Source organism: Pundamilia nyererei, unplaced genomic scaffold (genome assembly GCF_000239375.1).
Source record: "Pundamilia nyererei isolate P.nyererei 1_Seehausen unplaced genomic scaffold, PunNye1.0 scaffold00046, whole genome shotgun sequence".
NCBI classification, from domain to species: domain Eukaryota; kingdom Metazoa; phylum Chordata; class Actinopteri; order Cichliformes; family Cichlidae; genus Pundamilia; species Pundamilia nyererei.
Window position 1 is genome coordinate 2,740,840 of NW_005187447.1, and position 14,900 is coordinate 2,755,739.

The following is a 14,900-nucleotide window of genomic DNA, read 5'->3' on the forward strand; positions in this document are numbered from 1 at the left end:
TAACAAAAACATCTCTAGATTCAGATTGTATGGTAAGCATTTTATTTTCCACAAATAAAACAAAAAAAATGATTACAGGAGAAAAATTATTAACTCAACCAAAGCAGCTTGCTCACAACCTGACCTTCTTTTCCTTCTCCCCTTCCTGTCACAAGCCTCCAAAACACAAATGTGTCACACGAATAGTTCTGTAACTCATCTGCTAAATGTGTGCTCTTACAATATGTAGCGTCTGAGGCTTTTGCTGTGGCTATGGGATCACTCTTCTTGGTATCTTATGTCATAAAAGATGATAGAGGAGTGTGGTCCAGAAAGCACACAGGCACACGCCAGACGCAGTCACCGCCAAATCGCTGATCTGTCGCAACCACTGCTCCCCATTCATGGTAAGCCTTAGATTCCATGCCCCTCTGTAGGTTCTTCCCATGATGCCATCTTGCTCCCTGTTCACGACGACGCCATTGTAGCTTCCAGGTGATGTCCTTGCCCTTGCATTTGTAGGATTTCTGTTCCCTGTGTTAATTTACAAAAGAGGGAGGATGAATGGTTGTAAAGACACTTCCAGCAGCAAACATGACACTGACAGTATATAGATTATTTGCAAATTTGCAAATCATAAAAATGGGTAGTGTAAAGCAATGTATAATGAAACTGCACCATCTTGTGGCAACCACTGGCAATTAAGCGCAGTAGTGAACCACACAAATACTTACCAAGACTGCTCTGCAAAGGCACCACAACAGCAAAGATAAGGACAGAAAGAAGAGATGCATATGCCTACAAAGGATTACAAAGAAGCAGTTCACATTTCCATTCACAAAACAAAACGCCATACTCATGATGAAGATAAAATTAACATTTTTGCATTTTTCAAAAACTGAAGGATGTTAATATTCTGTAGTTTGTGAGTGCAGCGTGTGGTATGTTTCCCCTTACTACACACAGCATGAGTATATCGCCTTATGCTTACCAAGAGGAGCTGTGCACCATTCTGAGTCATTCTCCTCAAGGCTTTTCCCATCTGGAGTCCAAGCAGAGCTAAAGAACAGGGCGTCACTGCCTCTTCACCCTCCATGTCTACACATCTTAGGAGATAAACATGAAAACTGTGTTACATGAGATAAAAAATATAATATAACACGCCCTCATACCTATTTAGAAATAGCAGTAGAAGCCCACATTGAATGAGCAGATTCAAACCACTGACAGATGAATAAAACTGTTATCATATAAAATCATGTTATTGGAAAATTTGTGTCCTGGCATTAATGCGGATGGCAGTTCGTTTGAAATATTCCACTCGTTTAAACATTTTGCAGACGTAGAGTTCTCATTAAAAGATAGACTGCAGCATCACTGTAACATCACCTACTGGGCTGTGGTCTTCTCTTTTGAAGTCTCACCATGAGCCTTTTAGCTGTCACCATGTTGTTATTTTGTAAGCAGACATGACAAACAGGGGGTGGATCTGAATGAGACACCAAGGACACTGCATGCTCATAGCAACTTGTCCATCACAATGTGTCTATATCCTAAAGCATACACTGTGTATTTTGTCTTGAATGGAAAAAGAGGTTACATAATAAACCTCATGTATTAAATAAGAGTTGAACTGAGATAATAAATTCTGCCGGAAAATGTCTCGAAGCTGGAGTGTGTATCCCTCTTTTTATGTACTGATGACCCTGACCTCCCTGTCAGTGTGCCCTGCCTCACTGCTTTGATCCAGACTCCTCAGTTTCCGATTCAAGTGAGGATCTGTTGGATGTGCTGGAACAAGCTCCCATCCCCTGAGCCCCCAGGTGCAAGACACCGCAGGATAACCCGGGGGTCTCGTGTTCCTCTGAAAGATCAGAGCTGTTTTAGTTGTACCAGAGCGATGCACCAGTCGGTCATCACTCCTCGAACACTTAAAAATAGCAAAATAGCTGGCATGTCTCAGTTACACAAACAATGTCCTTTGGCTGCAGAGTGTCACTTGCTAGACATGTCAAAAGCATGTCATCAACCAAAAGGGTCTAAAGTATATATTAACCCTAACTACAATCTTTTCCTAAACCTGAAAAGCATGTGAAAGTAAAAGGCAATGGAAACTGAATGAAACAGCAAGTGTGTAAGTGCAAATGGGCATAACCCCCAGGCTGATAAGCCCACGACTAATGACGCTGCCATCTCTCGAACCTTTTTTAATGGACTTTGTAAACTGCTAAAATAGGATTATCTGTCTGTTAATGTGTGAAGGCACCAAAGCCAAATGACACCTTATGCATCATGGAGAGATGCAGGCAGTATTTAGCATTTTGACATTTGCATCTTCTTCCTGTGTTTGCGTGAGTTCTCTCCAGGTACTTCAGTCCAAAGGCATGCATGTTAGGTTAATCGGTGATTCTAATTGGCCGTCAGTGTAAATGTGAGTGTGAAGGGTTGTCTCTCTCTATTAGCCTTGTGACAGACTGATGACCTGTCCAGGGTGTACCCTGCAAGTTGCCCTTTGACAGCTGAGACAGTCTCCAGCTCCCCCTGCAACCCTGAACAGGATGAGTAAAAGAAAATGGACGGATGGATGGTTCTGACGCTGTGGCTGATAAGTGGGAACCACTGTTGTTAGCTAACTGCCTTTGTCAAAAACTTCAGCTCAAACTAAAGACAGATGAGCAAAGCCGGCACAACTCCACAAGAAAGGTGGATTTAGCAGTGCAGACAGACAGGAGTGGTAACTATCATTTTATCTCACACATGGCAAGAAAGTAATTTAAAAAATGTACCACTACAAAGCTTCCTGAGAATTTACATTAGGAATATTAAACCTTTGTAGTATTGTTCAAATGGCAGTATTTCAAAGTTTTACCAACGTACTAGAGATCCCATTAATGACCATCATTATTCACTGTGGTTGTGAAAGCTGATTTAATTTTAAAAAGCACCTTTTTAGGATCTTCTCCATCACCATATCCAGATCATCGTGATGCGAAACATTAATGAATCTGAGGATGCTCCGGGGAAGACTGTGGCCTTCTTGTGCCAAAACAACCAAGTTGTACATTCCCTGTGAGCCAATATGAAAAACAAAATCATAACAGCAATGATGGCTTATTCACCGAGAAAGTATCTAAATAATAACACAATACAATGCCGTTTGTTGCTTTTATTGCGGAGGGCCAGAGCCTGTGGAAGTTTAATTAAGTTTATCACAGGGTGATGAGATTATAGCTGAAGTAAATCTGTCACCTGAGGGCTGCCTGCTAGTGCTGCTCTGCTATACATTGATATGGCCTGCTCAGCCAAGGATAATGAGTCCTCTTGTGTGCCGGGGGAATGGTAGTAGTAGTAGTCTCCCATTTTCAGTAGAGCTATAAAAGAAGATAAATACTTTCTGTTCAGTGACCAGATTGACAGGGAAAATGGATTTAAAGCAAAATGAAATGAGAAAAACTCACCGAAAGGATGCGGGTCATAGTTTAATATAGAGTAGTTATGATATCTCCACTGACATTCATAACCGAGATTCAGCTCCTGCATTTCGGAGAACGAGTGCACAGTGACAATGATGATTTTAATAGAGGAATTATGTGCAATTTGTTCATCAGCTTCAATCAGAATTCCACACGTGATTGCAGGATAATGACGAAAAGCCCAGGCGGTGTTTTGTTTTAGGGTAGTCATAATGGGTTAAACCAGTGAAAGAGCATGCACTCACCTCGCACAGGTGTGCAACATTGCTTTGGGCCAAAACCAGACCAGTTTGAGCTGCCAAAAGGTACTTCACAAAGGCTTCCTGCCTGTTGGAAACACAATGAAACAAATGTGACGAAGCAAAGACAATAATAAAGAGCAGTGACAATGATTAAATGAGGGCATTTGAAAAGTAATTGAAATTAATGTTTCCCTACCAAGAGCCCTGGAGGTAGGCCTGAAGAGCCTCTCTGATCATAAATCCAAGGTGTCCATTTCGCTCACAGACCTTTTTCAGCAGACTGCATAGAGGTTAAAGGACACCTGATGTATTATGGGATATAATTAACTCCACCTAAACAGAGAATATTTTAATGTGATCTAAAAATAGTTCCAAATTGTTGAGGTCATTCTAAACACAAGCATCAACAGCTGTAGGAGGAGCCTCTTTAAATTCATAAGATACCAGAGGAACATTGGTAAGCAGAATCTCTCTGCGCCAGACAATAATGCGGTGACAGTGGCTCTTATTTTTAGATATGCAAATACTGGGTTCTGACCTTGAATTAGCCACTGTCATTGAAATTAGATGCCACTAAGCTGCAGGCTACAGTGCAACAGCCCATAACAAAGCTTTCTTCAACAAGCTAATGAAAGCCCCTTACATTACAGCTCTCTTCATATCCTGAGACACCCCTTCCAGGCTTCCCATCGAAAGATACCGAGCAGCTTCCACTGATGCAGTGACATGACCAAACCGAGACGCGTTGAGAAACTGCTCAAAAGCAGCACTCTGCAGATCATTAAAAAGAAACAACAACACAGTTTGGCTCGCTGATCACACCTGGATAAAAATCCATTTCTGAAGTTGTGGAAATCAAACCTCATTTCTCCAGGGTCTATCTGGGTTCATCCCACTGAGATGATAAATCCCCAGGTTGAACATCCCATCATCGCTCCCGTTTAAAGCAGCTTGTTCAAAGTATTTCGCTGCATTTTTGTGGTCCTTCAGTACAGTCCCATGATACCAGCCTAAACCATTCAAGGCGTTAATTGAGCCCTAAAGCAAGGAAACAGACGCCAGTATTCATAGCGAATTCACACACTGTAAACACACCAACTGACTTGTACACTCTCACCATTGCTGCTGCTTTTCTCAGCAGCCGAAAAGCTCGGGTGTAGTTTCTTTTCACTCCCTGGCCCTGAACGAATCAACATCAATCAGTGAATCGATAACTGTCAAAACACAGACGTCGCACACACATGCGCACATCGTTCAATTCAATTGTAAAATAGCCATTTTTACAATCTTACACTACCTTCATCAGGAGGATGGAGTAATCGTACATCGCAGAGGGATCCTTCATTTGCATAGCACTTCTCTCAATCCATTTCGCCGCACTCACTATGTCCTTTGAGACTCCATTTTGTCCCCAGTACAGCATTGTTCCCATGCGTTTCTAAAGTTAATGGAGTTTTTATTAGCCTATTCTGAACACTGACTGTGCTATTGACCACGAAGGAGAAATTAAAGTACGACTGAATTTGAACGGGTCACATGCACATATTTCAACAGTTCATCTTGTCAGAAGTCAAAAGATTTCGTGTAGCTCACATACCTGAGATTCGATGTCTCCTCTCTCTGCTTGGAATTTCAGATACTGGAAATCATCTTTTGTCTCATGTGTCAGTCTGTTTAAATCTTCTTCATTGTTTAAATAGATATGTTCAGTTGAGTGTTGCTTTAGAAAAGACAAACAGATGTGTTATGATAGTAAACAACTGGTGATACTAGCACTATGAGTAAAAACGCTACCGTCACTATATTTGACTACTACAGTTACAGCGGTTAATTTACCAGCCATCAGAAGACGGGTACACTGTGGTAATAAATGGATGGAAATGGACAGCAACAATACTCAGGTAAGTTGTTCTGGTTGAATGATACTTAATTGGTACTAAGGGGCTCAAAGTGTGCCAAGAAATCATCACACACCAATACAAGGCAGGATGGATAAGGTTCGTGCTTTCATGTTTACACCAAATTCTCATCCTAACATCTAAATGTGGCAACAGAAATTGCTTCCAACCTCAAATTGTCCATTTTTGATGAGCCTGTGTGAACTGTTGCCTCAGTTTGCTGTTCTTAGCTGAGAGACTGGCAACCAGTGTTGTGCGTTCAGAGAAGCTCTTCTGCATACCTTGCACGTGTCTTATTTATCCCTTCCTATCTGCCCCTTCCTAATATGAAATATTACCCCTTTTTGGAGCATGTAAACCCTAGACACGGTTGTGCGGTAAAATCCCAGTTGATCAGCAATTTCTGAAATACTCAGACCAAGCCATCTGCTACTAGCAACCATGTCACGTTCAACATCACTTAAATCAGCACTTTTCCCTATTTTACAGCAGATTGTTCTCATTCAGTAGGCTGTCTCAACCATGTCTAAATTCTTAAATGCATTCAGTTGTTCATTCTGACTGACTGATTACAGAATTGGCTGATTTATGTTACTGAGCAGTTTAACAGGTATACCTTAAAAACGGGCAAATCATGATTATGTGGAAAAATAATAGATTAAAAATGGCTTTTATACCAGTCTATTGACTGAACTATAATTGTAAAGTTAATAATATATAAAGAAAGAGTGAATTGGGGATTTAGGGAGCTACAAAAGTAAACAAAAGTCGTGGCGTTGAAAGAAAAAGCCACAGTATAATTGGGGAAAAAAAAGTGTAATCTTGTCGTCTTGATTATCTTATTTTCATAATCACTGGAAGATAAAATTGTAATTTGAATTAAAATTAAAGACGCTGTGTTTGTGAGTTCGAGTTTAATGGCCTTTTAGAGCTTTTTCAGTAGAATGCTGCAGCTTGAACAATGTGAGAGCCGAGACAGAGAACCCAGATTGTGCAACACTTTTTTTTATAGCCACTTTAAATAATCTCAAGATACAGTCAAAGGTTAAAAACAAAAGAAACTAGCAACTAGCTTTTTCCTTTTTTTGTTTTCAACTTAACAAATCAAAGTCTGCCCAAGCCTGACTGACAGGCAACATAAGCTAACAACCCAGCACAGTCACAACACTGAGATTTAAATAGTGCTGAATCCTGATTGGTGCACAGAAGTACATGACATCATTGTTTTGTCTTTAAGCTGAGCCCACACCACCGAGAAGAGACAAAACAACACGAAAAGAAAGAGAAAATAGAAAATAGGTTTTCGTTGCTTTTATCAAGATTGGATTCAGGGGGTTGTTGTCGGCTCTTAAAAAGCTCGGTCAATATGCCACGGAAAAATGATCACTACTAGGCTTGCTACAATTGTTTTCTAGGTGCACTGCCTTGTTGAAGCTGGAATAAACAGTAAGGTCTCTCTGCTGTTTTCATGTACCTCTGTTCATTAGAAGCAGCTTATTTAAATACTCGAAGAATCAACAGGAAATCAGTCGGATGTAGCCTTTTCTCATAGTGCGCTCCTCATCTTTCAAGTGCAGTCCCTCCATTCATCAACACAGCTAAATCATTCACAAATGGCTGGACTAACAGACACATTATTATCATATTCTGAAGGCAGAATGTCATTTCCACAGCATGCGTGCATGTTTGTATGAATACATTTGTGTCTGAATAGCTCTTTTCATACTGCGCTTTGTGTGTTTTTAAGCTAAGCTCGCTGTAGTTGCATATTCAATACACGGATATGAGAGAGGTATCAATCTTTTCATCTTAATCTTTAAAAAAAACTTTAAAGGAAATAAATACGCAGATCTAGCTTTTTGAATATACTTTAACAAACTGTATGTTATAGCATATCTTATATGAGCCCATGTAACAAATTCCCTCACCCCATATATAAGCCCCTCACCCCAACCTCCCTCCCCTCAACCCAACTGGTCGTGGCAGATGGCCGCTCCTAGTTTCTTAATGTTAAAAGGGAGGTTTTCCTTCCCACTGTCACCAAAGCGCTTGCTCATAGAGGGTCATATGATTGTTGGTGTTTCCTTTGTAGGGTCTTTACCTTACAACAGAAAGCACCTTAAGGCTGCTGTTAAATAAATACAATTGAAATGAAAGATGTAATTATATTTTTGTTTCGGTAATACTGTTGTATAATGAAGAGGCAAAGGTAAGCAGATAAGCAGCAGACAACAGAGATAACCACTTGATACTGATTAAGTAACACTATGTTAAGGAGGAGCAGGGATGAGGCGGAGGGTTGCAAAGTGGCTTACAGAGTCAGTATCAGCAACAGACAAGCTAGAGCAGCATAAAACTGAAATATACTTTAATTATCCCAGGCTTGATTAATCATTTACTGGAATAAAATATTTATAGTACAGCCTACAAGAGATCTGGCTATCTAATGTTCAGATGATTATCAGCTGAGTGATTCTCTGACGTGTGCTGGCATTAAAATCAGCTGCTATCAGCTAATCTGTTTGAACTGTTGGCTCAGCTTGACTTCATGCCCTGCATGAACTAACGCCACTCTCAACTTACACGAACTCCTCTATTATCAAGGCTATTATTAGTTATTCAAATAAAAACACAAATTCAGAAGTGATCTTAATGATCTAAACATACCTTGTTTTCATATATCCTGGAACTGTCGATACAGGTCTGCGTTCCAATGTTGGAATAGTAGCTATAAGCCATTTCCAAGTCTTTAGGAAACCCATCAATTCCCATCAAGTGTTTGTACCCTGCATGCATCAGGGCAAAACGGTCATCACCTAAGGCACCAATCAAACTATAGACGTGACCCTGAAAAATGCAAGGGGGGTTAGTATTACCTGTTACATGCAAATTGCTTTACGTGCGATAAAATAGTAATTAAGATACAACGAAGGCACTGACTGTACCTGCTCATGATTGACTGAATGTCCCAGGCCGGAGAGATGGATGGTGGCCAATAAGAGAGATGCTCTGTGATTTCCTAAGCAGGAGGATTCTTGTAACGCAGCCATTGATTGGGATGTGATTTTCATTTGTGCTTTATCCACAGAGAACATTGTTCCAACTGTCTCCTCAAACAAAACGCTCCCGAGATCCTTCAAGTTTAAAGACCCTTCAGAAACAGATAGGTGTTTATTAAATAACGTATCCTCTATAAATCAGATATTTTATGGTGATTGAGGTTATAACCAGATAAAAAATATCTACCTGTTCTGATTTCCACCTCCTTTCTTAGCAAGAGCTGAAAGAGAGTGCTGTACTTTATCTGTGTTTCAAACGTCCATGTTTGTGTGCATGTTTTCTCTTTTGATGCAAACTGACCCAACAGCCTTAAGAAGTCGGGGGTACAGACATCTGAAATGAAACAAAAAAAGGAACCTGTTCACAGCATTCTTTCCATACTCAATGGGTGCACTTTCAGTGTATTGACACACTTGATATTAGGTCTCTTAAAGGTCGCTCCACCCAGAATGGTGCAACATGGCTTTTATAGGAAATATAAAAAATATTTTTTTACCTCTACTTACTGGCGACAGGAGGTAATTCTCATTCACTTCTTGCATAAAAGCTTTTGTAAATGCTCTTATTTCCTGACACTCTTGGTGAATCCTCTGCAATTCATTTAATGTTGGCATGGAGTGAAGTTGGTTTTTGATCTGTGATATGAATAAATCTGTATTTGAAATTAGCATTAACAGGCATAAAACAGAGGAAATAGGAAGTATTAAGCCTAGTTAATGGTCATCATGACATCACCGCAGCCTCATGAGTATTTATACTGTCATATGAGGTGTGCCAGACTCGTTGCAGTCTTCTCCTGAATGGTAAATGTCATCACCTTGAAAAAATGTATGCATCACCACTTGTACAAGAATGGAAAAAGTCGCAATCAAAAGCTAACGTTTTTTTTCTCAGTTGTTGCAATAATGTGTCATCTCTTCAAGCTATTGCAGCATCTTCATCTCTGTAATCTAAGAATATCTGATCTGTACTGATTTATAATTGAAATAGTGATAAAGTGATGTTGTATCAGTGGGCAAAAGATTAAGCAAACAATGTCCCTCGTGTTTAGTTCTATTTTGGTTTGGGTTTAAGATATTTAGGATACAATTGTCTTTAAAATGTAACTACTGTGCTCTTTTCCAGTTTTGTTTCTTTATTCTTATCTTTCCTTGATTCACAGCCTAAAATCGTAGCAATATTTTACTGGCCCTTGGTGCATCCTCTTGGTTTACCCACTATCTAATACAAGCCGTTATAGTTCCTCTCCCTTTATACACATTTTAGTCTAGAATCATATGATTGGAGGCTTGACCAGCAAGTGTGTGGGGTTTCTGTGCTCACAGTGAGAACTGTGCTTGAGATGACCCTATTACAGATATCAGATGACAATGACATCATAAAGATTCACAAGCAGGAAAAAACTGTCTGAAAATGAATGTTCAGAGGGATTTGGCCTCCCTGAAGCCTTGACCTTTGCCTTGTAGGGATTATTTTCACAAAAACCATCATTGTTTAAAAGTTCCATCATTGCTAATAGTATGGTGGTCAGACGTTTACACTCATCATGGGCATGAATGTCATGGTAATGTGGGGCTTTTAGTGATGAATACTGTTGTTTTTCAAGGCTGGAATGATTGAACAATATATCTGTAATGGTTGTGAAAAAATCACACATATACAAAACACTCATTTAGATCTTTTAAAAGGTGGTTCAGGAGGTTCTATCTCTTATTCTTGTTTAGAATATTTACTAAAACAAGTAGTTTATCCTTACATGCATAAAATGATTTATTTGGCAGCACTTGCTGGATTACCAAAGCTCAGAACTTATTTAGCATCATGCTGCTGGTTACTGATACACTGCAAAAAGTGGATGGAATAACGAAGAAGGAGAACTACCTCAAAAAAAAATTAAGTTTAGCTCAAACAGCTAGACAGTTGAAACTTGTATAAAATTGGATATTCCAATAATGATCCCGAACACACATCAGAACTGGTTTTGGAATGGATATGCTTCTGCAATGGTTTTCCCAAAGCCCCGACCTCAACCTGATAGAAAATTTGTGGGCTACACCTACAAGCCTGATCTGTGCCAGTAAAACCAACCAATTTGTAAGAACTCTCCCAACTCTGCCAAGAGGAGCAGGCAAATATCCAGCCGGAATTCTGCCCATTTGAATTAGAATGAAGCTTCTTGATGGCTACCAAAAGTCCAGTGGAGGTGCAAATTTCTGAAGAACCATACACCCATCCATTTGCTTTGACTTATCCAGGGATGAATAAATGAACGATTAAAGGACATTTAGCAAATAATTAATCAAATATTAGTCGGGTGTATGCATATATTTCAACTGGTATTTTGATCCTGTGTGGATTAGAAAAACTCCAAAATGCATCCAAACTTGTGTACCCAATTTTTGAAACTTTTTAAAAGATGACTGCAGTACAATCAATCCAATCCAGAAACAGTTCAAAAAATAATTTTAAAAGATTATCATGACCTGCATGATGGGTGTGTGTAAAATTCTTACCAAAACTGCATATATATGGCAGATAATAAGGAAAAACCTACAATGTCCACTAATGCATATGATTTTATCACTGCCTCATTTCATTACCTGTGTACTCTTACACGTGGTCAGGCTGTTTGCTGACATAATTTGGCATGAAACATTAATACTTTATGACCTTGAGATCATAATACACTGTTTTAGAGTGAGGCTGTGCTAGAAAGCAAAGCAAATGAATACATTTTACCTCTTTACACTTTACCTGTTTGGTTCCAAAACGGTAGTATCTGATAGGCCCAAAATACCCACGGATGCCTTGTAAGTAACTGCCTCCTCCAATCACAAAGTATCCATCTGTGTCATCGTAATGAATGCTGTCCTGAAATCTATGACATTTAATACCACTCAAACCAGCAATCACAATCATTGAGCAAACAATATTTATTTTCCAGAAACTTGGCAACAGTGTGTTTTGCTTATTTTATACCAAAAATCATAATCGTACTTGTATAAATGTTTCTGAGTTTGACCATCCCACGTGGTTTCCAGCAGCACCTAAAAGTCAAACATAACAATACATGAGTCCTAAAAAACCTGCTCAGCTGTAAACAACTCCAAATTGCAGTACACACTGCAATCGCCTGGAGTTTCCCAGCTGGAAATAAACCATCTTTCAAGATCTTACAGCTGTTCCAAAAGGAAACAAAAGCTAGAAGTCCAAAGAAAACCCAGCAGAAAAAGAATGACTATAAGATGTTGCCCAGAGCACTATTTTGATTTTTATTCCTCATCCCACCACCAGAGTCATTCTTTGGCGTTTTACCTCTGAGTTCTGTATGTAATAGTCTAATCTAATCCATTTCAAGAGAGGCAACATTGCTTGAACTTGAAATGCTTCATCTTCTCCAGTTATCTTTCGTGCCTGAATTATGATGTTCCCTGTACGGCACATATGACAGTCGTGAATTTCACCACAGGAGATCCAAAGCTCCTTATTAATACATATTTTTTGTGCTAGTAATATTAATAAATCACATCTGCGCAAAAACCACAAATCGTCACTCACAATCATGTTGTGACACCTCTTTGTAATCCCCTATCAGGTGTACACATGAGCTGGCATGACCCACCTGTGTTCGTAAGCTGCATCAGAACTGTGTCATATAAATTTTTTCTATTGACATGATGGATGATCCCACAGAGCTTCTTCTGACACCATTTCAGTAGGTATATCCACACAGATAAGGTGACGCTGGAAGCCAAGCAATGAAACATGATTTGACAAATCATTTCTTCATCCACTCAAGCATGAGGTTGAATTTAAAACGCGGCGCTGTCTGTTAAAAATGCCTGACCTCGCTGTCTTTCATTGACCGTAAGTAAAAAGCTTATATGCTCTGGTGAAGCGGCTTGGTGAAGCTTGTAAAGTCATTTAAAAAGACACTGAAGTAAAACTAAAAGTAGAGTGTGTTCTAACTGATGCCTGCACTGAAAAGGAAATGATCAGTGACTTGTGACCTGTCATTCTGCTGATATAAACACAAAGCAGAGCTATTATGTACTTTATATTTGAGGAAAATGGGCCGGAGAGTACCTTTGAAACATATAATATCAAACACTCTGTTTTACTTAATCCTTTGATTCAACATTTGGAAACTCAGCTGGAGATTTTTCATGCTGTGTGGCTGAACTTCATACTAAATAAGTTCCAGCTAAAATGAGGTAAATTAGAAGTCCAACCTGGGCTGTGTCACAGCGTGACGCCGGGTTCTCTCTAGAGCTCTGTCAATAAAAGGCTGGAACCTGCGGATCACTCCAAAGCGCTCACCAGTACTTGCCAGAGGGAACTTTAGCATATCGATTATGTCTGGGATCAAACAGAACAGCGAAAGGCTCCATTTGCAAACACTTGCATGTGTTCTTTAAAAGCTTTGGAGATAAAGATGAGACATGCAGAGGAAATGACAATGTGATTAAGGGTCAAACCTGATTCATGTGGACACTGATGGATTCTGTGGCTGGTCATCTGCCACATTAGTTGAGCCGACCATGACGGGCAACCAGTGGGAGGTTTACTTGGCCGCTCAGAGGGTGGAATTATCTGCAGCGCTTTATAAATCCTCAACATGGAGCTGTGGTATGTGCTGAGTTCACTGCCATTTTTAAAGCTGCCCAGCCAACCACGGACTGTCACATTCTGTGTGTCCAAAATGTTCCTGTTGAAAAAGTCGCGTTGATATGAAATGGACGGAGGCAGTCTGAGCAGCACCTGGTGGATCCTGTAGTCACGGAGTCTGCTGCTTTTCCATTTTCTCCTGAAGACCATTAAATCTGTCTTCTGCAATGTGGACACCACCACCTCAACTGCAAGCTGACATTGCCCAGAGCACTGATACCGCACACGGACCACCGAGCCATCTACCACTTTGTCAGGGACGGCGTCAAACCCTATAAAATTGTCAGGCGGGGTCTCACTGCTGTGGGCTGAAATGACTTGTGAAGCACACTGTCCCTGGGTGAAGAGAAGGAAAAGAAATACACTTAAATGAACATAAAGGGAAAACAGACTTGAAAGAAGTTTCATTCTCTCAACCAAATTTGAAAAATTTATCACCAGTTAGTTACTAACTGCTTGTAGTAGTGTATATCAAAAAACGAGAGCAGTCTCCTGTGAGCAGAATAAGTGAGTGAATAAAATTGCTTACCATTAGAGCAGAAGCAGTGAAAATCTGTCCAAAAATGATGACATGAAACACATTCATCTTTTGTTGTTGTTTAAAACTGAATAAAAACCACAAGCAAATTTGACATTCAGAGTGGTAAGTAACATTGGCTCTCACTGTTTGACACTTCCAGAAAACATTTCCAAACAGCCGTGCAATGGGTGTACCATTGCAATGCAGCATTACCTGAAATTCTGGTGTTTCAAGTTCAGTGATTAGCATGCTTTTAAAGGGCTAGCGCCCACGAGGGCTCGGCTATATTTACTCTTGATGTGTAATAAGTGTTGTTTGATTCACTTTATTAGTGATTGTATTTGGGACTTTTCCATAAGAGTGAAGCATCAGAGCTGACTTAATCTGATGTACGTGAGCCAAGACTTTGTCATCACCCTGCGTCCTCTTTGGCCAACGCGCTTACGCAAGACTTTGAAGAAATATGATCTGAAAAACAACCTGATATGGCAGCCAAAATTAATTACCCATGGGCCACTGACTGTTTATGTTTCAAAGTCAAGGGCATGACATGTGCTAATGTTGCTGATGGGTTGCTTTAGGTAGCCACACATACACGAACATGGTCTATATAAAAGGTGGCTGCTGTTTTCACACACATATGCTCTTGATGGCATACCTATGTGTACAAGAGAATAGCTTTTGAAGGCAATTTTATTGGATGTTAGTGAAGAGTTGATTTTTTCAAGCAAGCAGAAAATGCTGTAAAAATATGCTTTTGTAGCTTTTTTCTTTTTTTGGTGTACAAAATCATAGGTCATCACTTTTAATGGCTTTACAGGACATATGCAATTTTCAGTCTGTCTTTGAGGACCGTCTAACTACAGAGTATCCTGCAGTGCCACATGGAAAAAAGATTCCTTCCAACTATGTGAGTGGTTTGCCCTTTAGCAATAACAAAAGTTTGTTTCACTTTTATATTCCAGTGGCAGAGTACTTAGATGAAAGTCCGATACAGTTTGGGCAAATCAGCACAGTCCAGAACTGCAGCGCCGTCTCATCTGAAGACCCCTTCTTAACA

The 14,900-nt window shown here is 39.8% G+C and overlaps 1 protein-coding gene across 1 annotated transcript; it reads right to left on the reverse strand.

Annotated features, from left to right (window-relative positions):
• Positions 1 to 42: 42 nt before the first annotated feature.
• On the reverse strand, positions 43 to 13,906 carry LOC102211782 (protein sel-1 homolog 3). Its single transcript, XM_005732437.1, has 24 exons — positions 13,850 to 13,906; positions 13,131 to 13,656; positions 12,885 to 13,011; positions 12,275 to 12,396; positions 11,968 to 12,083; positions 11,650 to 11,699; positions 11,407 to 11,530; positions 9,149 to 9,287; positions 8,839 to 8,985; positions 8,538 to 8,743; positions 8,260 to 8,439; positions 5,292 to 5,414; positions 4,992 to 5,132; positions 4,812 to 4,874; positions 4,556 to 4,732; positions 4,338 to 4,465; positions 3,891 to 3,974; positions 3,698 to 3,779; positions 3,438 to 3,513; positions 3,229 to 3,350; positions 2,925 to 3,046; positions 971 to 1,085; positions 714 to 777; positions 43 to 513 (listed from the first exon to the last, which is right to left on the reverse strand). The coding sequence occupies exons 1-24, from the start codon at positions 13,904 to 13,906 to the stop codon at positions 281 to 283; spliced, it is 3,324 nt and encodes a 1,107-aa protein (XP_005732494.1). The 3' UTR covers positions 43 to 280.
• Positions 13,907 to 14,900: the final 994 nt, after the last annotated feature.

Coding starts and splice junctions, on each gene's coding strand:
- LOC102211782 (XM_005732437.1), bottom strand. CDS start 13,906: ATGAATGTGTTTCATGTCATCATTTTTGGACAGATTTTCACTGCTTCT. Junction 8,986..9,148: donor CCTGTCGCCAGTAAGTAGAG/GTAAAAAAATAT, acceptor GTTTCATTTCAG/ATGTCTGTACCCCCGACTTC. Junction 3,351..3,437: donor CTATGACCCGCATCCTTTCG/GTGAGTTTTTCT, acceptor CTTCTTTTATAG/CTCTACTGAAAATGGGAGAC.